The sequence below is a fragment of the Fusarium oxysporum genome, chromosome 5 (genome assembly GCF_000149955.1).
Source record: "Fusarium oxysporum f. sp. lycopersici 4287 chromosome 5, whole genome shotgun sequence".
Taxonomy (NCBI): Eukaryota; Fungi; Ascomycota; class Sordariomycetes; order Hypocreales; family Nectriaceae; genus Fusarium; species Fusarium oxysporum.
This window is the reverse complement of record NC_030990.1, coordinates 1,942,211-1,964,130: the sequence shown is the minus strand read 5'-3', so window position 1 is coordinate 1,964,130 and position 21,920 is coordinate 1,942,211. Positions and strand designations below refer to the sequence as shown.

At 49.7% G+C, this 21,920-nt stretch overlaps 5 protein-coding genes across 10 annotated transcripts; 2 read left to right on the top strand and 3 right to left on the bottom strand.

Moving 5' to 3' along the window:
- Positions 1-1,095: 1,095 nt before the first annotated feature.
- Positions 1,096-6,612, bottom strand: FOXG_01733 (pyruvate carboxylase). Of its 2 annotated transcripts, XM_018378719.1 has the most exons (10): positions 5,402-6,612; positions 5,270-5,290; positions 5,206-5,213; positions 5,116-5,127; positions 5,015-5,052; positions 4,922-4,953; positions 4,744-4,863; positions 4,628-4,689; positions 2,828-4,571; positions 1,096-2,775 (listed from the first exon to the last, which is right to left on the bottom strand). In XM_018378719.1, the coding sequence occupies exons 1-10, from the start codon at positions 5,547-5,549 to the stop codon at positions 1,367-1,369; spliced, it is 3,594 nt and encodes a 1,197-aa protein (XP_018234682.1). In that variant the 5' UTR covers positions 5,550-6,612; the 3' UTR covers positions 1,096-1,366. The 2 variants fall into 2 exon arrangements, with proteins under 2 accessions (XP_018234682.1, XP_018234683.1); XM_018378720.1 differs by having other exon boundaries at positions 4,922-5,052; positions 5,116-5,213; positions 5,270-6,612.
- Positions 6,613-10,083: 3,471 nt separating this feature from the next.
- On the bottom strand, positions 10,084-11,609 carry FOXG_01732 (small nuclear ribonucleoprotein B and B'). 3 transcript variants are annotated; one of them, XM_018378716.1, is made up of 3 exons: positions 11,133-11,609; positions 10,780-10,852; positions 10,084-10,723 (listed from the first exon to the last, which is right to left on the bottom strand). In XM_018378716.1, exons 1-3 carry the CDS (start codon positions 11,203-11,205, stop codon positions 10,453-10,455), a joined length of 417 nt encoding a protein of 138 aa, XP_018234679.1. In that variant the 5' UTR covers positions 11,206-11,609; the 3' UTR covers positions 10,084-10,452. The 3 variants fall into 3 exon arrangements, with proteins under 3 accessions (XP_018234679.1, XP_018234680.1, XP_018234681.1); XM_018378717.1 differs by having other exon boundaries at positions 10,942-11,486; XM_018378718.1 differs by having other exon boundaries at positions 10,780-11,486.
- A 2,223-nt stretch (positions 11,610-13,832) lies between these two features.
- FOXG_01731 (uncharacterized protein) lies at positions 13,833-17,909 on the top strand. Of its 3 annotated transcripts, XM_018378714.1 has the most exons (4): positions 13,833-13,881; positions 13,940-14,591; positions 14,640-16,459; positions 16,509-17,909. In XM_018378714.1, the coding sequence occupies exons 2-4, from the start codon at positions 14,119-14,121 to the stop codon at positions 17,576-17,578; spliced, it is 3,363 nt and encodes a 1,120-aa protein (XP_018234677.1). In that variant the 5' UTR covers positions 13,833-13,881; positions 13,940-14,118; the 3' UTR covers positions 17,579-17,909. The 3 variants fall into 3 exon arrangements, with proteins under 3 accessions (XP_018234677.1, XP_018234676.1, XP_018234678.1); XM_018378713.1 differs by having other exon boundaries at positions 13,833-14,591; XM_018378715.1 differs by having other exon boundaries at positions 13,833-16,459.
- Positions 17,910-18,302: 393 nt separating this feature from the next.
- Positions 18,303-19,690, top strand: FOXG_01730 (uncharacterized protein). Its single transcript, XM_018378712.1, has 2 exons — positions 18,303-18,982; positions 19,041-19,690. The coding sequence occupies exons 1-2, from the start codon at positions 18,489-18,491 to the stop codon at positions 19,624-19,626; spliced, it is 1,080 nt and encodes a 359-aa protein (XP_018234675.1). The 5' UTR covers positions 18,303-18,488; the 3' UTR covers positions 19,627-19,690.
- A 576-nt stretch (positions 19,691-20,266) lies between these two features.
- FOXG_01729 (uncharacterized protein) lies at positions 20,267-21,232 on the bottom strand (the record flags this gene model as incomplete). Its single annotated transcript, XM_018378711.1, has 1 exon — positions 20,267-21,232. One exon carries the CDS (start codon positions 21,230-21,232, stop codon positions 20,267-20,269), a length of 966 nt encoding a protein of 321 aa, XP_018234674.1.
- Between the last annotated feature and the right edge of the window lie 688 nt (positions 21,233-21,920).

The following is a 21,920-nucleotide window of genomic DNA, read 5'->3' as shown; positions in this document are numbered from 1 at the left end:
CGACTTTCCCATTCATACGGTAAGTTGGCTAGATTCCCTATGCTACTATAGGGTTGGTACAAGGTGGAGCTGACATCCAATTCATTCTCATCCTCGAGGCGCCCCTATTGTCGATCTGGGGATTATCATTTTCCAGCCACCAAGAACCCCGAGAGTCCTCCGAACTTCAAGCGTAAGGGCGTTACTACGTAGACTACTTTCCACCCAGGCCATAGACCAGGAATTTAGGGAAACACTCGAAAAGGCATGCTTCAGGACTGATGTCATTCGTCTCGACTGCGATGTTGACCCCTTGCTTTTATTTGTTTTGACAGCGGATCGTGGCACCGGTCCACCGATTCTTCAGACCCACCCCCGCATACCCCATAGCCTCGAGATCCGGCCCCACACAGATCTACAAGTATGCCCCGGTTCGGGTTTGCAAAGCTGTTCTAGACTGAGGGCCTGAATGAGACGACCCAACTTCTGATAAGTTCCTTAGGCTGTCGTATGTCTCATGTGGCTCTTCGCTGGAGATGATCAGCTGGGGTCAAAGAAAGCAAGACTCTGGTACTTAATATTTACACCATGATTAAAGAATACAATATTTAATCCGCAATAGCCCTACCCTCTAGGCCTTAGGAATAGTGTTTCCACTACAAGCTATAGACTACGAACAAGGATTCACCTCTCACAGGTTGTCTATAACTAACCATCTATTTAACCTTTTCGTACACGATTAGAGATATCATTAAATACTGTACCATTTATTAAGATGATTGACTTTACGCTGTTTTATTGGAGACAAACATCATCTTCCATGTTATGGATGTCTGGCTGTGAAAACCGGCAAGACTACCAAGGCTTATCAACCCCCCTTTCTTTGAACTACGAGTCTCAGCTCAAATTCTACAACCGACTTTCATAAGCAAGATTCTACAAGATTTGATGATGTCACTGACCCAAAATATCTGTAAGATATGACAATTCAGTCTTTCATCTTTGGAATTTGAGGGCATGTCGGTTGGTACTCCTCGATGCTTACATAAACAAATTCCCTCTGGTGCTTTACCAGATGCCACCTTTTTACTACATCTATATTATAATATTTTATAAAGAGATTATGCTAAACTTTCGTAAACTTAGTAGGGATAATTCTAGAATTCCCTAAAGTGTTATAAATCTATAATTAAACTTCACAAGATTAGTAGAAGCCTGACGGTAACCATATCCTCATTGAGTTAATTCATAATTGTATTCAAAGTTTCTTCAAAGAGAACTATTCATAGGTCATCTCAACACGCCAATCCCATAGTTTGAGGGTTCTTCCTGCCTGATATCCATAAGTGTCATTAAACCCAATCTTTTATTTCCTTGCGCAACCATCTCAGGCCTTCTCGATTCGACACACGAGATCAGAACCATCAACAGAATCACCCTCACGGACTTGAAGGTTTGAAACCTTTCCGCTATGAGGCGCGGATATGCTCATTTCCATCTTCATGGCAGAAAGAATGGCAATAGGGTCACCCTTCTTGACCTCAGAGCCCTCGTGGACACGGAGCTCAACCAGGACACCAGACATAGGCGCGCCGACCTGGCTCGAGTCATTAGCATCGGCCTTAGGTCGGCTAATGTTCTCAACAGCAGCCTTCTTGTCAACAACGGTGACTTGTCGAACCTCTCCGTTCATCTCGAAGAAGACCTCGCGCTGACCGGTGTTCTCGGACAGGGGACCGACAGCAAGGAGCTTCAGAATCAGCACCTTGCCCTTCTCGAGCTCAACGTTGAACTCTTCGCCGATCTCAGGGCGAGACAGGAAGTATCGAGTAGGTAGGACGGAAAGGTCACCGTACTGCTGAACGAACTTCTTGTAATCTTCAAAGACCTTGGGGTACATGACATAGGACGCCACATCGCATTCGGTGACTGGAGCGCCATACTTCTTGCCGAGCTCACGCTTTGTCTTGACGAAGTCGACGGGGTCGAGGAAAAGACCAGGTCGCTTATCGAGCTTGCGACGGCCGCGAAGGGCATCAGATCGTAAAGGCTCCGGGAATCCGCCATAAGGCTGTCCCATCAGGCCCTCAAGGAACTCCAACACGGAGCCGGGGAAATCGAGTTGAGAAGCCTTAGCCTTCACATCCTCGGGGGACAGGCCGTTGGAGACCATGAACTGGGCAAGATCACCGACAACCTTGGATGTAGGAGTGACCTTGACAATGTCACCGAGAAGCTCGTTGGCATGCTCGTAGGCCTTCTTAGTCTCAAGCCACTGGGATCCAAGACCTAGCTGAGAAGCCTGGAACATCATGTTGGTCAACTGACCACCGGGGATCTCGTGCTCGTAAACCTCGGGGTCGGGGCCAGCAAGATGGGCCTCGAAGGGAGAGTAAAGCAAACGAAGTTGCTGCCAGTAGACGTCGAGTGATCGAACGAGCTTGGGGTCCAGACCAGGGTCACACTCGCTGCCCTCAAGGGAAGCAATGATGGCGTTGATGCTGGGCTGCGAAGTCATGCCAGACAGGCTGTCGGTGGCAGCATCGACAGCATCGGCGCCCGCCTTGGCGCAGGCGACCATTGAAGCCACGCCAGTACCGGCAGAGTCGTGTGTATGCACGTGGATGGGAAGGTCAGGGTACTTCTTTCGGATTGATCCGATCAGAAGTGTAGCCGCATGAGGCTTGAGCACACCAGCCATATCCTTGATACCCAAGATATCGATGTCAAGGGCGACCAGCTTATCGGCAAGGTCGAGGTAGTACTCAAGATTGTATTTTTTGCCAGGGCGAAGCACTGTAAGGATGGTCAGTAGGTAAAAACCACGATGAGGAACAGGGTACTGTACTATCACCCGAGTAGGAAATCGTTCCCTCGGCAACTCCGCCAGCCTTTTGAACAGCTTTGATTCCAACCTCGAGTTGGTTGATATCGTTTAGGGCATCAAAGACACGGAAGATATCGACACCGTTCTTCTTGGCCTGGTCGACGAAGTGATCGATAGCGTTATCAGGCAGAGAGGAGTAAGCAACACCGTTAGCACCACGGAGAAGCATCTGGAAAGGAATGTTGGGAACCAGCTTTCGCATCTTTCGGAGCCGGTCCCAGGGGTCCTCGTAGAGGAATCGCATAGCAACATCAAAGGTGGCACCACCCCAGCACTCAAGGGAGTACAAGTTGGAGAGCGCATGGCTAGTTTCCTTGGCAATACCGAGCAAGTCGACGGTACGAACACGAGTAGCCAGAAGTGATTGATGGGCGTCTCTCCAAGTCGTGTCCATGAGCAGAGTACCCTTGTACTCGCGGACAGCCTTCGCGAAAGCCTTGGGTCCCTGCTCGAGAATGATGTTTCGCCATCCCTTGGTGCAGGGTGTGGAAGTATCAATCTTCTCTCCGGCGGAGTTGATAAGCTCAGGAACCTGGATTTCACCCTTGAACTTGGGCTCGCCGATTTGACCCTTAATGCTGCTACCGTTGACGGCAACGTCACCGAGGTAGGCAAGCAGCTTCTGGGCGCGGTTCTGGCTGCCAATGAGATCAAAGAGTTGAGGGGTATCGTCGATGAAAGTGGTCCAGCAGTTTCCATCAATAAAGGTAGGGTGAGTAAGGAGGGAGGCAAGGAAAGGAATGTTGGTTCGGACTCCTCGAATACGGAACTCGATCAAGGCTCGGAGAACCTTTCTACGAGCGATTTCGTAGGTAGAACCGTGACAAGTACACTTTGTAAGCATAGAGTCGTAGTGGGGAGTGATAACAGCACCGGCGAAACCGTTGCCAGTATCCAGACGGACACCGTTACCGCCAGATGATCGGTAAACCTCGATCTTCCCAGTGTCAGGTGAAAAACCCTTAGCAGGGTCCTCAGTTGTGATTCGGCACTGGATAGCAAAACCACGGGTCGAGATGCGATCCTGGGTGAGGCCAAGCTGGTTCAATGTGGCGCCAGCAGCGATCTGAATCTGGGCGGCAACGATATCGATACCAGTAATCTCTTCAGTGATTGTGTGCTCAACTTGAATACGAGGGTTGATCTCGATAAAGTAGTAGCGGTTCTGCTGGTCAACCAGGAACTCAGCAGTACCGGCATTGCGGTAACCGGCGGTCTTGGCCAGTCTCACAGCATCAGCGAGAATGTTGTCGCGGACCTCAGCGGGGAGATCCTTGGCAGGGGCGATCTCAACAACCTTCTGGTGTCGTCGCTGAACGGAGCAGTCACGCTCGTACAGGTGGACAATGTTGCCATGGTTATCACCAAGAAGCTGGACCTCAATGTGCTTGGGCTTGTCAAGGAAACGCTCAACGAAGACAGTTCCGTTACCGAAAGCAGTCTTAGCCTCAGAGGTGGCACGCTCAAAGGACTCCTTGAGACTCTCTTGCTCGCGGACTACTCGCATACCACGACCGCCACCACCGAAGGCAGCCTTGATGATGATAGGGAAACCATACTTGTCGGTGAAATCCTTGACCTCCTCGTACCTCTCAACAGCACCCTGGGTACCAGGGACGACAGGTACATTGGCAGCATTGGCAAGCTTTCGGGCAGAAACCTTGTCACCAAGGGAATCAATCACATCGGGGGAGGGGCCGACAAACTGGTCCGGGGTTAGTGCACGGACGGAGCGGGAGTGGTGGGGTACTTTAGACTCACGATGAGGCCAGCCTTCTCGACGCTGCGGGCAAACTCGGCGTTCTCGGAGAGGAAACCGTAACCTGGGTTCTTAGTTAGCGCTATGAATCCCGGATGCCGAAAATGAATATCCATACCAGGGTGAATCATCTGCACGCCGTGCTCGACAGCGATTTTGATAATCTCATCACCAGCCAGGTATGCGCCAACAGGGGTATACTGTCCACGCTTGCCAATGACGTAGGCTTCATCGGCCTCTGAAAGAGTAGTCAGCAAAGGAATCAAAACACAAATGAGCATAGATCAATCGCGTACTCTGTCGGTGCATGCTCAACCGATCCTCATAACTATCCAAGTTAGTTTATGAATTCTTGTGTCGCTAGGATCGCGGTTTCAAGTGAGGGGTACCTGAAGACTGCAACAGTGTGCAGCGAAAGCTCGTGAGCCTGGTGATTGTCAGTGCCATAGTTCAGGTCATAAGCCGTTCCAACCCGAGGATTGAGACTTACAGTTCTGAAAATCTACAACCAGAAATCCGTGTCAGCTTGGCAGTGTCTAAAATGTACGGTCGGGCGGAAGGAATGGACAGGTAGTCATACACGAATGGCTGTTCACATGTTAGCGATTGCGGGTCTAGGATAGGGAATGGGCTGTTTGACTTACGGATTTCACCACGGTTGGCGACTGTAGGAGAAAGAGAATGGAGTCAGCGCAAGTCCTCATGATACGCAACGGGGGAGATATTGTTCCCGAGATAAGCCATTGGTGGCTGTCAAGAAGGCGCCAGCTACTCACCAAGAATCTTCTTCACATGCATGATGCTAGAGTTGGCGCGGATGTGGTGGACCGTGTTGGCCTCCTTGGGCTCATCGATATCTTCCTCCTCGAAGACATCGTTGAATGTGAGTGGTTGCTGGGGAGCAGCGGGAGCGATGCCAGCCATCTTGGGCGATCTGTGTCAGCGACTTCAGGGATATGAAGAGGTTGAAATGAGCGAAGGCGAGAAGCTCTGGCAAAGTGGGAGCTTTATCGAGAGCTTAATGGCGGGGTCTCTTTGACTTTTGGTGGTGGGGTAATGAGCACGCTTGTCGGTATGAAGATACCACGACAGCTCTTCCAGCTCACGAATGGCTGCGATATCACCCAACAGCACAAAGAATCGGAGGCAGAGGGTATACTCAGTAGCGATAAAGAAAGGTATGAGGGTTAGAAGAGAGAGATCGAAGGGAAGGGATGTGCAGGCGGGCGAGGGGATTTTGTAGAGCAGTGTAAACCCCCAAGCGTGTCGTCGGTGACACACCCGGCCTCCGGGGGGAAGAGCTATCCAGGACGGGAGGGCGTACGATTGAGAAAGCGGACGGTGAGGGGTGTGTAGTTTGGAGAAAGCCCGAAGGGACCAAGGTGTGAGAAGGCGCGCAACCTATCCCATACCATACCATCCCAAGAAACCGTACGGCGCGGGCGGAGTCCTCTCCCACTCGATCTCCATCAAAACTTTCCAAAGAACAGCCAGGACATGCCACTAAAACACGATCAAACTATGACTCTAACGGATCTGTTTCGGCCTTGGAGACGTATCTCCAGGAGGTTACGAGCGTAAATAGAAGCGCGGTATTCTACACAGAACAGAAGACTCTTGAGGCGGTTCCCTGCTAACGGCTGAGGAGTGGAACTTGAGCTCGGCCGCGCAGCTACCTACTGTACCGCGGTACCTCGCCAACCTAAATTCTCTTGTTACCCATGCTTCTATGGCGTACAAGTGAAGTGCGGTCACTTTCCCGCTGAATATGATTCCCCTTTTGTGTTATGTTGTAGTGCATTCATCTAGCATTCACGGATCTATGGAGATTTTGGAGATGCTGTTAACCGGGCCGGTCATAATGATACCACCAGCTGCAATATGCAATGGGGGTTACCACCAGTTGCAGAAATGGAAGAAGCAATGAGGGCAGAAGGCGGCTATATAAGCAAGAGCGGCAACAGCACCAGTATGGCGGGATGTGCCTCGAAACACTGGGTACAAACATGAGAAGAGCGTGGTGGTACGGCATGGCTTCAACAATAGATTTCATCGCGCCTCACCCGGGAACAGTCAAAATGAGAACAGGTCACACAGGCATGGGGGAGTATGGGGGTGTGTGATCAACCAAGATCTGTCACAAATCCGCACAAGTATTCTTACGTGGGTTATGATAGCGAAACAACATCTATTTGCGGTCTCTCCCTGAGGTAGCCATGGAGATACCTACTAACTCAGAGGAGCGCCTATCAGATAGCCAAGGGCATCCGGCTGGTCAAGTGCCGGTGCTTCGAAACGCGACGATTGACAATCCACGAACCGTAAATGATGAGCTTTGACAGCGACCTGTTTTCTCGGTCCTGTTTGCAACGAACAGCGAGAAAGAAAAAAACGTGAGTTGACGCAACTCATTCCGCCGACACATCTTTGTTCAACCAAAGCCATTGGCCAATCAACGCTCTCTGATAGTGACTGGTCTCCCCTCCATGACTTGAGGGTATTATTTGGCTCGAGCTCGGGGTTTTTACTATCAGTTCTAGTTATCTGCCTATATCTCGATATTCATCTCTCGAGCTTTCACATAATCTCAACACCCGCCGATCATCGATTTCTGCCCTCACGTACCTTACCAGACTCAACCTCTCGGCAAAAGAAAAGTCTTCTCCTCAACAATCCAGCCTAAAGGTGCTTTGCGCTTCCTTGTGTTTCGTCCACGTACACCGACCAGCGCGCACCTTACCTCTAGGGGTTTTGATCCTAACCTCTAGAGGTTGCCGCACCGCAACCTTTCCTCTAGAGGTTTATATGTCCCACCCGCCTGATGTTGGCGTAGGAGCGAGCAATCTGCTCGCCTTGCCCATGGGTTGCCATGCCATGGACCAAGGGAAGTCCAGTCAGAGGATCCACGTTGGCATCATACTGGGCCTTCCATAATGCCGAGGATGTTGTCGGTTCTGAACGATGTGCAGCACCATCTGGTTAGTTCACCCTGGATCCCTGCCTTGATGGCTGTAACAGCCAGAGCCGCAGAACCTTCCCCTCTTGCTGCATCGCATTTTCCGCAGTATCTCGGGATTGAAGTCATTGGTACCGCAGCCGCTCTCTGTCCACCGTAACACCACACACCTTAACCAAAGAGATCTACCTGACCCCCACCATTGATTGGACCCTGACTGCTTTTGTTGTCCAAGCTTGAATCTCAATCTGAATCTCGTGCAATCCCCGAACATCAAACCAGGGCCACCAGGCTCAAGTCCACAGACGCATGTGGGGTATCACCGTATCACCATCCCAGGTGTTTTGAAGCATTTACGCTACCCGCCGCTCGCCGTTTGATCTTGTCTTCTTTTTAGGCTGTATATGATATCAATTTTACAACAGTCATATCATTCTGCTATAAAAACTTTGCTTAAAACCACAGTCACCCAATGGAAAGGTGATTGGGGACAGTCGACAACCAGTTCGTCAGTTCACTGATCGTGATAGGTCACATGTAGTTGCACAGACTTACAGACCGTGAACCTCTGTCAACCAGGAATGACGATCACGCCCCGGTGTTGTTACATACCCTCGTACGTACTTCGTTTGAAGAAAATTCCCCAGCCCATGTTTGATTAATTTCTTCTCAGAGTCAATTTCCTGTCTGCATCATGTGTTTATTCCCACTACATTCCACCCCCACGGAGGTCAAAGACCGGTGGCACCCTGGACACTTAGTTTTAGATGAGATCGAACCAGCCAAAGCCCGCCTTATCCCAGCTACTTAGGGTTCATGAGCAATAAGGAATCGGCATCCATTCTTCAGAAAAGCTTTACGCAATTTAGGTCTAAGTTTTAGTCTTCTTTATGTTAAGCTTTGAGAAGATTTTCTGAAACTTATGAATACTCTTACAATAGAAGTTAATTAGTGAACATGTAACTATCCAAGGGTCTCTCCTCTTTTTCGTGCACTATCAAGTATGATGGCGGCATAGCCTGCCTAACCAATCTCTCGGTGGATGAAGACCGGCGCATTGCATTTGTTGACTAAAATGACGCTTTCATTGGTGCGCATTTGGCCGCTCTTTGCTCAATATGTTGGATTTTGTGACACTATGCTGCCACTCTGCAGGACATGAGCCTCCACTGGCGATGATAACTACTTACAAAATCTTTTCTTGTCAGACGGACAGATTCTATCATCCCCGGATTGGATATGAGTTGCCAGGTGTGAATACTCAGCTGTTCACTACCAGGTAGGTGTAGAAAGCGAGCTAGGTCCGACCTCGGACTTCGGTGTACCCCTCCGAATAACTTGTTTAAGAAATTTTGGCAAAAGAATGAAATTAAGTCGAGAGGCAATTGGGGTAGGGCTGAACAAAACCGAATAGGAAGGCATTCTCTGTTCGAATTCAACTAACTGATGTACGGTGTGTATCCAGAAAAATGGTTGACCGAAATGGTTGAAGCACTGGCGTTTTCCCCTCACAAATGCCGGGCTGGAACAGGCGGTTGGAGTCAAATCTGGAGCCTATGACAGTGGATTATCGACCTATGGATGTTTCCACTGGAGTATTACATAGCAAACATTTGAGGCTTCTTGATATCACGATTCTATGTGACCAATTACTCTTCGTTCAAGTGGCAGTGATGTGAAAAAACAGACGCATGTAGCTTGCCGATTATTGCTCAATGCTGAGCAATGTCATTCAGTAAGAGACCTACTTCTAAAATCGAGCTCCATCCTCACGCCTCACACCCAGTCATGAAGCGCTGCAGACTATACAGATCATGTGGGATCCTCGTAAGGGACTCGAGATGATGCCATTCCATACCCGACAGGCGGTTAGCATAGGCAACACGCGGGTACGGTAATGGTTGGGTAATAACCGCAAGTGTTGCCGGCGTTGCAGGTCGTTCACCGAGGATCCAAAACTACAGAGAAGGTTTATCCCCACGTTCACGGACAGAAGCCGACCAGAACATCACCAGATCCGCCTGACAAAGGCTGGGGTAGGCACACTGACCTTGCATTTGCTGATCAATGGCAGCTAGTCAGTCTTCACCCCTGGTTTTCCTTTCACCTTGACCTTATTCCGTCACTTCGGGAACCTGGTGGGGGAAGGCCAGGCACAGGCACGAGAATAGTCGGGAACTTCTATGCAAGATTCGGGAACCAAGGGGTCCGCCCCCAGTTCAGATCTATGTTTGTATCTTGACTTCAAGGGAGCTACGTACCTGGTTCGCCCAGATGCAAGGGTGCGTGCATTATATCGTTATTGAATTGAAACCACACACATCTTGTCCCTTGAAGTACAAATGTCGAGACCGTAACAATGAAAATGTCAACAAGCCTTGTTACATAAGTACCGGTACACAAAATTGCTACAAGAACGAAACACTAGCATGCAGTTGACATGTCTCGAATGCGAATCTCATACCAATGTGTCACTTTCATCAGGAAAAAAGCATCGGAAGCCCTCCCGGGGAATTCATTGTATCTCCGTTTTGCGGGGAGCACTCCTCCTCATCACTCGCTCGTAGCATCTTAATGTGGCATTTGAAGGCTTGATTTCTTTGTTCTAACCATATTCATTGACCTAAGGGCCCCCGCAACAAGATCTTCTCGTAGCAACTCTTAGGCACGAGTACTGCAAAGACCCCAACTCGGGTTGCGATTCTAGATGTTCGAGGGAACAAATTCTTGTAAAGTTACAACGTTATTGTGCGGTAGCTGTGTGCTGCCACTCTCCGAATCCCGAGGTACAACCCGGGGACACTCCTATTATGGACGGCATGCAGCCCGACACACCGATCCCTTCCAGTGACCGTCGGTCTGGCAATCTCTTTATTTGCTGACAGCATTCTGAACCTTCTCCGTGGCCTTCTCAACCTTTCCCTTGGCAGCCTCGGCCGCCTGTGCCAGCTGCTCCTTGGGCATATTCTCCTTTCCGCCCCAGTAATGGTAGTTGAGGTATCGGTATCCTTGGGTGAGCTGGGCGCCAGCGTTGACAAAGTGGCAGGCAAAGAGGAGGTAGTTCTTGGGTGTGACAGCCAGTGAGTATCGCATGAAAGTACCGGCGTAGATGATGAGAGCGCCAGTCATCTGTCCCGAGATCCTAGTAGAGGCAAAGTCAGTTACGCTTGGTGACAATGCATTATTGGTCTACCATACAATTCAGGGCTCTTCTGCGTGTCCATGATGGCCGCGAGAGGGATACCGAAGTTGGAGACAGGGCCCCAAAAGTCTGCAAATATCAAGAGTCAGTCCAAGTCTCGACACGCTGATCACCCCGAAGCTGCCGTGCTCCAAAACACGCATTGCACATCAACGCACCCTCCAACAGCCCAATTGACATATTTCAGAGGAACAGCATTTTTTTCCACATCTTTTCTATGCCTAAAATGTGCTTCTATATGTATTGTAGCCGCGGTGTTGCTTGTTGAGTTGCAATATCACAAAATTGCGCTTTCGGAGACGAATCGGAGCTCATGCAAAAAACATGACAGGATATTCGAAAGACGTACGGGTCGAGCAAACATAGTCAGTCACCGGGTTTGACCGGATTTTGGCGTTCGCAGCCTTGATCAGAGCAGCCATTTCGAAGGATTTGTGTGGGCGACGTCTCGTGGAATTCGGAGATGGAGTGACCTGTCGTTGCGTTGAGGTTGACGGCTGTCCCTCGCACTCAAATTCAACGCGCCGAACGGGAAATCTACGTTGAGGTCACGTGCATCGTCTATCTACATCGTACCTCAACCATTCCCGTTGTGTTACCACAATACCTAAACTCCTAACCCCGAACAAACGTAAGAAACCGTTGTATTCTCTACACTATCTTCTCATTGTTTTTATGTCTGATGTTGGTGTAAGATCTAAATTCTGCCCGGGGTGCAGAATTGTCATCGATACCGAGGCCGTTCCCTATAACTCACCGAAGATCTGGGACTGAGTCTTCAGGGGGCCAAAAGAGACAAGACATGTATTCAAGGTGCTATAATAAACTAATTAAAAGGATCCCTAAGTTATGCTAAACCTGTCTAAGTATTTTTGTTCCTTGGGATACATGTCCGAGGTTTTCTTCCTATCCCCTGATGAGGGTACTGCTGTAGCATGGGGACCTTCGGAGGTTGTCCGTCTGCAATAAGCAATTATTTCATGGTGAAGGGGTGTGTATTAAAGACGGCAGACGCCACACTACCGAGCCTAGCCCCTAACTTGTGAAGCTCGTGAGAAGCTATCCCGGGGGTTGGAGGCTGTCCCGAGCTCCTCTCCATATGGAGAATATGGAGCACCCGTACCCCAGACGGATATTGGGGGCTCAGAGCCTCAAAGAAATCTTGTCTCTGTCTACTTATGACGCTGTCCAGTCACCAATTGGCTTCACGAGAACCATTGCTGGCACAGGCAATATGAAGCTAAAGATGGTTCTGATCTAGAAGACTTTCTCATATGTTATGGCTGCTTTTGAACCATGTTCTCGGCTGAACGCCAATTCAAGCTAATTGTTCGACCATCAAACTTTCAATGTGACTACTTATCAAGGATCTTTGATTCCTCAGCTGTTCTCAAATTCCAACTGTCGTGAGTGAGATGTTGTTTGTGTTTAGGCCGGAAGTGGAGCCAACGGGCATCCGGAGCCGGTACCGACATCCCGGCCTCTCCCGAGATCCCTTGTCAACGTGATCAATCTTGCGTCGCACTTCATGCCGAGATCCATTCAACATGCTCCGTTCTGCCCTGCGCATATGCAAATTGGCTAACAAGTAGCCGCTTGTGCTTTTGTTGTGTGGAGAGATGTGCCGGGGATGTTAAACCCGAGGTGAGCCGCAAACATGTAAATCATACGCTATTAGTGGATGAAGGAAAATGGTTGTGAATAGGGAATCCTCTGCTTCAATAATATAGGATCCGTATCCTATAATAAGTCGAGGCAACTAGGCTTAAACTTAAGTTGATTCTTATGATAATAACCCTAAGATCCAACAATATTCGATAGTTCACTTAGGAGTATTCTGATCTTGGCTATATTTCCTTGTAAATGTCTACTGTAAGTCCACGATAGTGTCAAGACATGCTCATTTCTGTGTGCATCTGATAAGGTTTTGTGGCAGTTCAGTGGCTGACAGAAAGATCTTCCTAGCAATATTTAAAATCCAGTCTTTAACATCCGAGCTTCAATCTTCTGTGAATACTTGTTTTCCTAGCAGTCATTCCATGAGGAACTCATGATATCTGTCTTTAGGTTGTGTACACACTTACCCAGCTCAGCTGGCTTGGTCCAGGGCACTGTAGCCGAATGTTCACTGTAACATGATAATCACAGTGTCTCCAGTGCCTGAGTTACACCAGAACCTGTATTTTTGTTATAAAAGGAGAGCATTGGGTAGGCTTATAAATGGGTCGGCTGTTTCGATGCAAACCCAATATTGCCATTACCGCCTACCGAAACTTCCATACATTGTTATGCGTGACACATATGGCTTGAAGTCTTTGATGTAATGTAACACAACGGACACAAATCAGAGACCTTGTAAAGTTCGTGGATTTAGAGGCCTAAGCGTCTGCCAATTAAGCAAGATAACTTCTGACCTTGAGGCAAAGTGCTAAAACACCAACCTACCTGTAGTCTAAGGTCCTCTAAATCTACACTAAGCCTGTACTGAGTCTTTCTGTCACTTAGAATGGACGCCGAAGTTTTCTTGCCTCTCCTAGCATGGATGGTTACCCTGAAGCAAACTTAATGGCAATCGGTGAGCAACCAAAGTGTTCAGGGTTTCATATGACCTGACATGATAGAGTGAGCTTCGCCAGACCATAAAAGAATCCCTTTGAACCATTGCCGCAAAGCAGCCAATATGTCTTAATGTTCCCTGACAAACTTGATTCTCGCCACTGCTGATATGTGGCTGTTAAACAGGTAGACACCCACAGATACATGGCTCCCATGGCCATCTAATATGATGAGCCTTGCATCAGACTTCTCTGCTGGTTGACTTTGAGGCAGATAAAACTCGAGCCACTCGACTGCAATATGGTTGTCCGTCCAGCCGTTGTTGGACGTGATATAATACCAGTTGCTGAGATTAAAAATGGGCAGATCCAAACCTCCAAAAGAGGTGGTTCCAGTTGGTGACTCATTCTGATTGACTATCAAACCAACCAATGGTTGTCTATGTTTGTCACAGTCGGCTTCGCCACACGGCAACATACAGGGCTCCACCGGTTTTCAACGCCTCCTAAGAATTTATTGCAAACGGCATAATATATCATAAGGTAGATTCCTTTCCTTCGTGCCTTTTCTCCTGCTCCTCTAACTCTCGCTCTCGTGAAGAAGCAGTTGGAAATCATTTCCATTTTCTCCTTGCAAATTCTCCCTTCGCCAGCAAGCTCTTTGTTTAAAGGTCATTGTTTTCCTATCCATTATTCATAGTTTGAAGACGCTTTATACTACATAGCGCAATATTTGCAACAACGACGACTTCTCAGCTCACGACTGTGATCTCCGCCATCATGGCCGAGCAAGAGACCAGCCATACCTCTCATCAGGCACGAAATAATGCCCCAAACCGGTCTCAGAATGAGGGCCAGGGTTCAGCATCACGTTCTCGGGGAGGCTCAGGTGGAGGACGCCGTAGGGGAAGGGGAGGACGGAATCGTGGCCAGCGACAGGATGATTCAGCACAAGTTTCTGAAGGCCGCGGAAACGCCCCTCAGACAGGGCCTGCCGACGTCACTATTGCTGCACAAACCATAGCCGCCCCCGAAAGCCCAGGGGCTTCTAGAGGCAGAAGAAACCGACGAGGTAATCGAGGTGGTTCTCGAGGGCAAGGAAACCAAGGAAGAGGCGTGTTCTCCATGGGACCGCAGCGCACTTTTGGTGGACGCTTGACTACAACTGAACAACCGACAGAGACTGCTCAAGATGCATCTTTGAGTGCAGACGCCCCAGAATTCGTGCCCGGACAGCCTGTATCCCAGAGGAGGTAGGACCGGTAGCCCCAAGGTAATGCATCAGATACTGACAAATATAGTGCCCAACAGCAATCATCAAGCGCCTCTCAGCCCACAGCCCAAGGACGCTCAAGAAACCGTACGAGGAACCGGAAGCAGGACAGACCCCGCCAAGAGGTTCCCAAGTCGACTGCCTCGGAATTATGGCAACGGATCCAAGAAGACATCGCCAACTGGAACTATGAGTGCCGTATCTGCACCGAAGAGGTTACTCGAAAAACCGAGGTCTGGTCGTGCACTACTTGCTGGACCGTCGTTCATCTTGAATGTGCCCACCAATGGTGGGATACGTCCATGAAAGTCAACGAGGAGAGCGGCGACCGATCATGGCGTTGCCCTGGGTGTAACTCAACATTGACTGACGAACCAGGCGATAGTTCGTGTTGGTGCGGCAAAGAAACGCAGCCCAGTCGGAACAGTATCTTGCCTCCTCATTCATGTGGGCAAACATGTTCCAAGCCCAGATCGACATGCTCTCACCCATGCACTCTTCAATGTCATCCTGGGCCATGCCCGCCATGCACCGTATTGAGCCCACCGGAGCCCTGTTACTGTGGAAAGCACTCTCAGCGAAAGAACTGTAGGGATACCGATTACTACAACGGGTGGAGTTGTCGAGAGCGTTGCGGCGATTTTCTACCTTGTGGTCAGCATGAATGTTCTCAAATATGTCATCCAGGTGTCTGCGGTACCTGCGAGGTGCCGGTCGAAGTTAAGTGCTATTGTGGACGAGTGCAAAAGGAGATGCAATGTTCCAAACAGGACGACATATGCGATTCGTTCGATCTCGCCAACAATTCCTGGTTTGAGGGCTCTTTTAGCTGCGAGAGTGCTTGCGGAAGAACCTTCGATTGTGGTGTACATCGTTGCCAGATTTCTTGTCACCCGCAAGAAGAGATCTCAGCTCATTGCCCTTTCTCTCCGAACGTTGTCACCCATTGCCCTTGTGGCAAGACACCGCTCAAGGAACTCATGGAACAGCCCCGTCAAACTTGTGAAGATCATGTCCCTCACTGCGAGAGGATTTGTGAGAAGAAGCTGGAATGCGGTCATCTCTGCCAATCCTTGTGCCACACTGGAGAATGCGACCCTTGCACCCAAACGATGGAGATAGACTGCCGCTGTGGCCGAGTCACGGGCGAGACGATCTGCCATGAGGGAAATGTCCAGCAACCCCTATGTTTCAAGATATGCCAGGCTACTCGCAACTGCGGAAGACATCGATGCGGAGAGCATTGTTGCCCGGGTGAAAAGAAGGCATCTCAGCGTATTGCTCAGCAGAAGAAGCAACGCTTGGGCCCTGATTCGCTACCAGTTGAGGCCGAGCATATCTGTGTCGCCGTCTGCGGAAGACCACTTAAGTGTGGTAGTCACTTTTGCGAGCAGCTCTGTCACCGCGGAGCTTGCCAAAGCTGTCCCGAGGCTATCTGGGAAGAAGTTTCGTGCAATTGCGGCCAGACAGTCTTACATCCACCACAACCATGCGGAACGAGACAGCCATCGTGCACTAACCAGTGTCAGCGGCAGACTGCATGTGGACATCCTTCTGTTGACCATCAGTGCCATCCTGACGATGTCTCATGCCCGCCATGCACATACCTCGTCCAGAAGCGGTGCATCTGTGGAAAGACGACCTTTCACAACAAGCCTTGTCATTTGCAAGAGGCTCATTGCGGAGAGCAATGCGGGCAGAAACTCTCTTGCGGGCTCCATACATGTAAAAAGCTATGTCATCGCCCCGGAGAATGCGGAGACGCTCAGAACGGTTGCGAGCAAATATGCGGAAAGCCCAAACTGCTATGTAACCACCCATGCCAGAGCGTCTGCCATGGACAAACTCGTAAGTCGATAAAACCCAGTTACAAGCTTGTTACTAACATATGTACCAGCGTGTAAAGAATCAACAGCTTGTCAGGTCAAGATGTCCACCAGCTGTGCATGCGGCAATCACAAGCAGAGTTTCAAATGCCTCGCAAGTACGAGCAATCCTACTCCGAGCCGACCAGAGATTCGATGTGATGAGGAGTGCGAACGCCTTGACCGTAACCGTCGCCTGGCCGCAGCTCTCAATATCGACCCTGCTTCTCACACCAACGACCATATTCCCTTCTCGGATAATACTCTGAAGCTCTATAAGCAGATGCAATCATGGGGAGATGCTCAGGAGAGCCAATTCCGAGTCTTTGCTGCTAACAAAGACGAAGTTCGTTTACGATATGAGCCGATGAAGAACCAGTCACGCCAATTTCTTCACTTGCTCGCTGAAGACTTCGGCTTCGAGAGTAAGAGTGAGGACTACGACATTCACCGGTCTGTTCTAGTGTGGAAATCAGATAAGTTTGTTTCAGCCCCGACGAAGACACTTGCGCAGTGTGTCAAGATCCGAGCATCTCAAGCTGCGGAAGCTGCGGCAGCGGCAGCCATTCGACCTCCAAGCCCCCCAATTCTCGAGACTGAGCCTTTCAATGCTCTGGTACTTACCGAGCCTCGCTTCGGTCTGACCATCGAGGAAGTCAATACTGCCCTTGAACCAGATCTCACGTCCCTGCAAGGCTTCAGTTTCAAGGTTGATTTTCTGAACGAGGAAGTTCTCATCAAAGCTACAGTCTCATATTCCGCGTTTCTCACACCCGCACCCATGGAAAAAAGCTTAGAGATTCTCAAACCTCGGATCGAGCAGACTATCCGCCGCGAAAAGCTCGCTGAAAGCGTCTTGCTCTGTCACTCAGATGCTAACGGTGCAATTTCTCGGCGAGAGGTGCCCCTCCGCGCCGGTACTGGAGGATGGAGTGCCGTAGCTGGACGCGCGGCTTCTAAGCCAATGTCCTTGTCTTCTACTCCTGCACCCGAAGAGGCAAAGCCCGGACGCAAACTGCTTCTAGGACTCAAGAAGAAGAGGCCGCAGCAGCCGGAGGCGGGAAAGGTGTGGGCCGCTCTTGATGGGGACGTTGAATGCTAGAAGCATCAGTGAGGGTGCGTGTAAGGGCAGACAGGAAGGGCGTCCGGGTTCACTTGTCGAAGTTAATCGCGGAGCACAAACAATTCTATGACCTTTCTAGTCCATGGCTGAGAACAAACCTGGTGTCAGAGCCACCAAGTCACAAGATTATTTTCGAGCAAGACAGCCCTCACGTTGTCAGAAGACGCAAGACTCTAGAATTAGATAGTAAGAATAAACTAGTTCAAGAGTCTACTGAGATTATCCTAAACTATCCTAAACTATCCTAAATATCTATTACTTAGGATTAAAGCCTTAAGCTTTCTGCTATCCTCTAGCAGGATGAAGAAGTCAGATGCAACGTGAAAAATTATTATAGTTTGCCATGGCGATTAGAGAGAAGCTATCCTAGAAACCGAACTGACATTTGAAACAATATCTTTAGAGGGGGCATGTGGATGGTTGAGTTAAATCACATCTTCTACCATTTTGTTACGTGTGACACTGTTGTTAGCAAGACAGCCACATCATGCACAAGATGACTTTTATTACTTTTCAAGTTCTTGATACGAGAGAATTGACTACAACGCGACGGCATACCTACCTACCTATGGACCTGGTGGTTGATTAATGCCAACATAGTAATTTAGATGTGTGCATTTCCTAAAGAGGAAACCTTTACTCACATGGTAAAGAACGCGGGGAGTACTTACCGAAGACCGAAATGCTAGCGCCTCAGCTTAACCTTGTCCCGACCGAGGTTCGTTTTGCTTAAACTCCAACCGCCAATTTATTTAATCATCTTCCTTATCTTCACCAATTTGTGTTTCCGGTCTCTACTAATCCTCGACTTTGGTCTTCATTCGTTTCGCCTTCGTACTGCCCAAATAATCAGACCACGTTCGATCCTCCCATTCGTAACACCCCGTGCATGCGCATGCGCGCTCTCTTTTGCCGATCACAAAACATCATGTCCTCCTCTTCAGCATCGTCATCACCATATCCCTTTGCCACCGCCCCCGACATCATCCGCTCTCACCAAAAGGATGCATACTTCACCGGCCACCTTACACAGATCCTCAGCGACCTGCATCGTCGCCTTCGCGGTGCCCGTCTCACACACGCCCGCGCACCCGAGATCCAGACCCTCGCAACGCTCGCCTACTTTGCTCTCACTACAATCCCCGGCAATCGAACTCTCGGCGAGGAGTACTGCGATCTTGTGCAGATAGATGCGCGCGATGGTCAACTTCCCGCTATTGGTCGTCGCGCAGGCTACGTAGCTGCCAGCATTCTCCTCCCCTATATCGCGGCCCGGATTCTCCCCGGACTACGCGCTCGGCTGCGCAAGCTTCTGCAACGCCGGTTGGAGAGCCTTCGCAAACGAGATGACGGTTCGGCAACAGGACGCGAGGCGCGCATAAAGTTCGATGCATTGACGAATGTTGGATAGCTGCTAACTTGGATTACCTGATTCGAGTAGATCCTACAGAGTTCTGTCGCTCGTGGAGATTGGGTCGGCCGTCTTGCAACTTAAGCGAATCGAGGCGCTTCGATACGTATTCACACGTACCGTACCCGATACACCCGATCGTGCAGGATACGAACTCCTAGGTGTACTGCTGGTCATTCAACTTGCGGTTCAGGGCTATACCCATATTCGATCTACAATTACCGAGTCAGCAGCTCGCGAACGCGCTGCTTTTGGGGCTTCTGATGATATCTCTCTAAACCATGACGGGGCCTACAACGGCGATAACAATCTATTACTATCCACAGGTGCTTCAAGCTCCAAGGCCAAGGTCGACATCTTCGCTGCCACACACACACCAGCAGCAGCTGTGCCGCGTGTTCAATTAACAGATGACAAGGCCATGGGCTACATCAAGGGCGGACAACAAAGAAAGTGTACACTGTGCTTGGAGGAGATGAGAGATCCCTCAGCAACACAATGCGGTCATGTCTTCTGTTGGGAGTGTATAGGAGATTGGGTGAGAGAAAAGCCCGAATGCCCATTATGTCGTCGTGAAGCCATGGCTCAACATATTTTACCACTGCGTGTGATGTAATAACTTATTTAGATTTGATTTGCAAAGATATCCAATTCAGATGAACAAATATTAATATGCTCAATCACATCCTCGATGCGAGATGTTAAAAACAAAACAAAGAGATACCGAGGCTCAGCGCCCATGGGTATCATCAGAGCAGGCTCATGCCGCTATAAAAAAAACGCTCCAATCCTTTCATGGTATCCATTCCAGCCCATTCCAGTCCGTCCGATGCACCAGCCGCCCATTATCTGCCATTCGGTTTCCCAAAGCATAGTCTTGAGAAAGAATAAATCTCGACACCAAGAAAAATGGTCCATCCTTGCATCCAGCGAGAGATGTCCGTCCGTTCCCTTGTATACATACTATACACAATTACTGATGGAGATCCAGGGGCCCCAATACTCGCAACCGCCAGATACACACCTGACGAGCCAGCTGAACCCCTCCGATCCCACCTGTTCCCGAAAACTTGTACACAAAATAAAAGCTTGTCCATAAAGGTATCGTGGAAAAAACGTTGGTTCAATGCATCATCCTCATAAACTCCTTTAATCCCATGTCCGGTGTCTGTCCGATTTTCGGCATGATCTTCCAATGCTGTTCTTTTTGTTGCTTTTATTTGGTTTTTTTTTGGTTTGGATTTGAAGTTGGATTCTCACTCAACAGAGAACAAGACGATCTCTCCTTGTTCATTCTGTCGAAGTCGGAGAGATCTCCAGAGTTCTTTCTCTTCCTTACCCTTACCCAGCTCGCTGCCAGTAGCCTCACGTTCTCGGTGGAAACGCTTGAGAACCCTGTTTAAGCTGACGCCCTTCTCACTCTCAGGACCCTTGTCGACGAAGCTGAGGAAGACATCGGCTCGAGGCTTGTAGAGGACGACTTGTCCAGCGCTGGGGTCTGTTTTGCCATCTTTGCTCTGAGGGCGATACTCGATGAGCTGCTGAGGCTTCTTCTCTTTATGGGACTTCTTGGAAGAGGAAGAGCTCTTCTTGGTTTTGCTTGATGACTTGGTCTTCGTCTTGGACTTGGACTTGGGCTTGCTGCCAGCAATCATGCCAAAGAGGCTGTGACCAGCAGAGGCGTGCTTAGAGTGCTTAGAATGTTTGGAGTGCTTTGACTTCTTCAAAGGACTCGCGGGAGAGATTTCCGGAGCGTCACCGCCGGAGTAATCGGGGGATGGGGGGAATACAGGGCGCATCATACGGTTGATGCCGCCTGTGAGTCCTGAGTGAAGAACCGGTGGGGCATCCGTCATAACCTGGTCGCTAGGAACATCGATATGTAATCGCTTACGCTTCTTGTCCTTCTTCTCAGTGCTGGTCCGGCTTTTACGTCTCTCAGATTTCGAAGCGGGTGTAACAAATTCGACGGCTGGCACGGGGCCACTTCCATATTCGACTGCAGGTTCATCGTCGTCTTCCATGAAGCCGTATTCGTCGCTCTTGTCCTTGGGTTCGTATCGTACCAATGAGTTGCCTGGCTCCGCGTCGAGATTCATGTTGGAAGCATTGGGCGTTTGGCCGGTTCCAACGAGGAATTCAAATACATCGACATGTGGCTCCGGGGCAGCAGAAGGAGGCGTAGGGAGCCTCCGGGGGCGGGCCGTTTGGCGATTCATCATCGCTGCTTTCTTCGTACTCGGCCCAGCCGAACTGATCCTCAGGGACGTCCTCAACGTAGGCGTAGTGGCTCATGTTGCCGGTGTTGTTGGGGAGAGTTTGAACTTCAGCCATGGCTTGGTCCTGGGTGTAGTGTTGCTGGTTATCGTTGGGATGACTGTGTTTCTGTTTCTTGTTCTTCTTGTCCTTATAGAGTGCACCTTGGTACTTCTGATCTTCGGTCATGCAACTCTATGTGATGTCAGATGATTACACAAGATCAGGGGGTTAATGGCTGCCGGAAATCCTTGTGGTACATACGGTATGTGATCGGTATTGGACGCCAGGGAAATACACCATACAATCAATGCAGGTGAAAGTAGCGCCGCGACAGCGGTTGCGATGAGGGTCAAGCTTCTTCTTGGTGAGAACGTCGCCGCAGGCCTGTATGTAGTATGTAAGTTAGTATAACAAAGGACGGAGCTGATATAAACTACGGCATGAAGGGTATAAGTGGGATGCAAGACAATGGAGACTCGTTCGATGCGGCGGGGTGGTGTACTGGGATATTTGAGGAATACAAGGGGAGGCGAGAGCATGGCAAGACGGTTGTGGTGGGCCAGGAGATCGGCATGGGGAAGAAGGGGTGTCCCTTGAAGGAGGCAGTTCGTGACAAGAATGGTGTGGTGAGAGTGATGTCAGGCGTGTATG

Bases quoted from the DNA above. Each gene is read 5' to 3' on its own strand.
- FOXG_01733 (XM_018378719.1), bottom strand. From the start codon at position 5,549: ATGGCTGGCATCGCTCCCGCTGCTCCCCAGCAACCACTCACATTCAAC. The intron at 4,572-4,627 runs GTGAGTCTAAAG...ACCCCGGACCAG, and splicing joins TCGAGAAGGCTGGCCTCATC to TTTGTCGGCCCCTCCCCCGA. The intron at 2,776-2,827 runs GTACAGTACCCT...CCATCCTTACAG, and splicing joins GATTTCCTACTCGGGTGATA to TGCTTCGCCCTGGCAAAAAA.
- FOXG_01732 (XM_018378716.1), bottom strand. From the start codon at position 11,205: ATGGCTGCTCTGATCAAGGCTGCGAACGCCAAAATCCGGTCAAACCCG. The intron at 10,853-11,132 runs GTACGTCTTTCG...TGATATTTGCAG, and splicing joins TGACTATGTTTGCTCGACCC to ACTTTTGGGGCCCTGTCTCC. The intron at 10,724-10,779 runs GTATGGTAGACC...TGCCTCTACTAG, and splicing joins ACGCAGAAGAGCCCTGAATT to GATCTCGGGACAGATGACTG.
- FOXG_01731 (XM_018378714.1), top strand. From the start codon at position 14,119: ATGGCCGAGCAAGAGACCAGCCATACCTCTCATCAGGCACGAAATAAT. The intron at 14,592-14,639 runs GTAGGACCGGTA...TGACAAATATAG, and splicing joins CAGCCTGTATCCCAGAGGAG to TGCCCAACAGCAATCATCAA. The intron at 16,460-16,508 runs GTAAGTCGATAA...CATATGTACCAG, and splicing joins CGTCTGCCATGGACAAACTC to CGTGTAAAGAATCAACAGCT.
- FOXG_01730 (XM_018378712.1), top strand. From the start codon at position 18,489: ATGCGCATGCGCGCTCTCTTTTGCCGATCACAAAACATCATGTCCTCC. The intron at 18,983-19,040 runs GTTCGATGCATT...TGATTCGAGTAG, and splicing joins GGACGCGAGGCGCGCATAAA to ATCCTACAGAGTTCTGTCGC.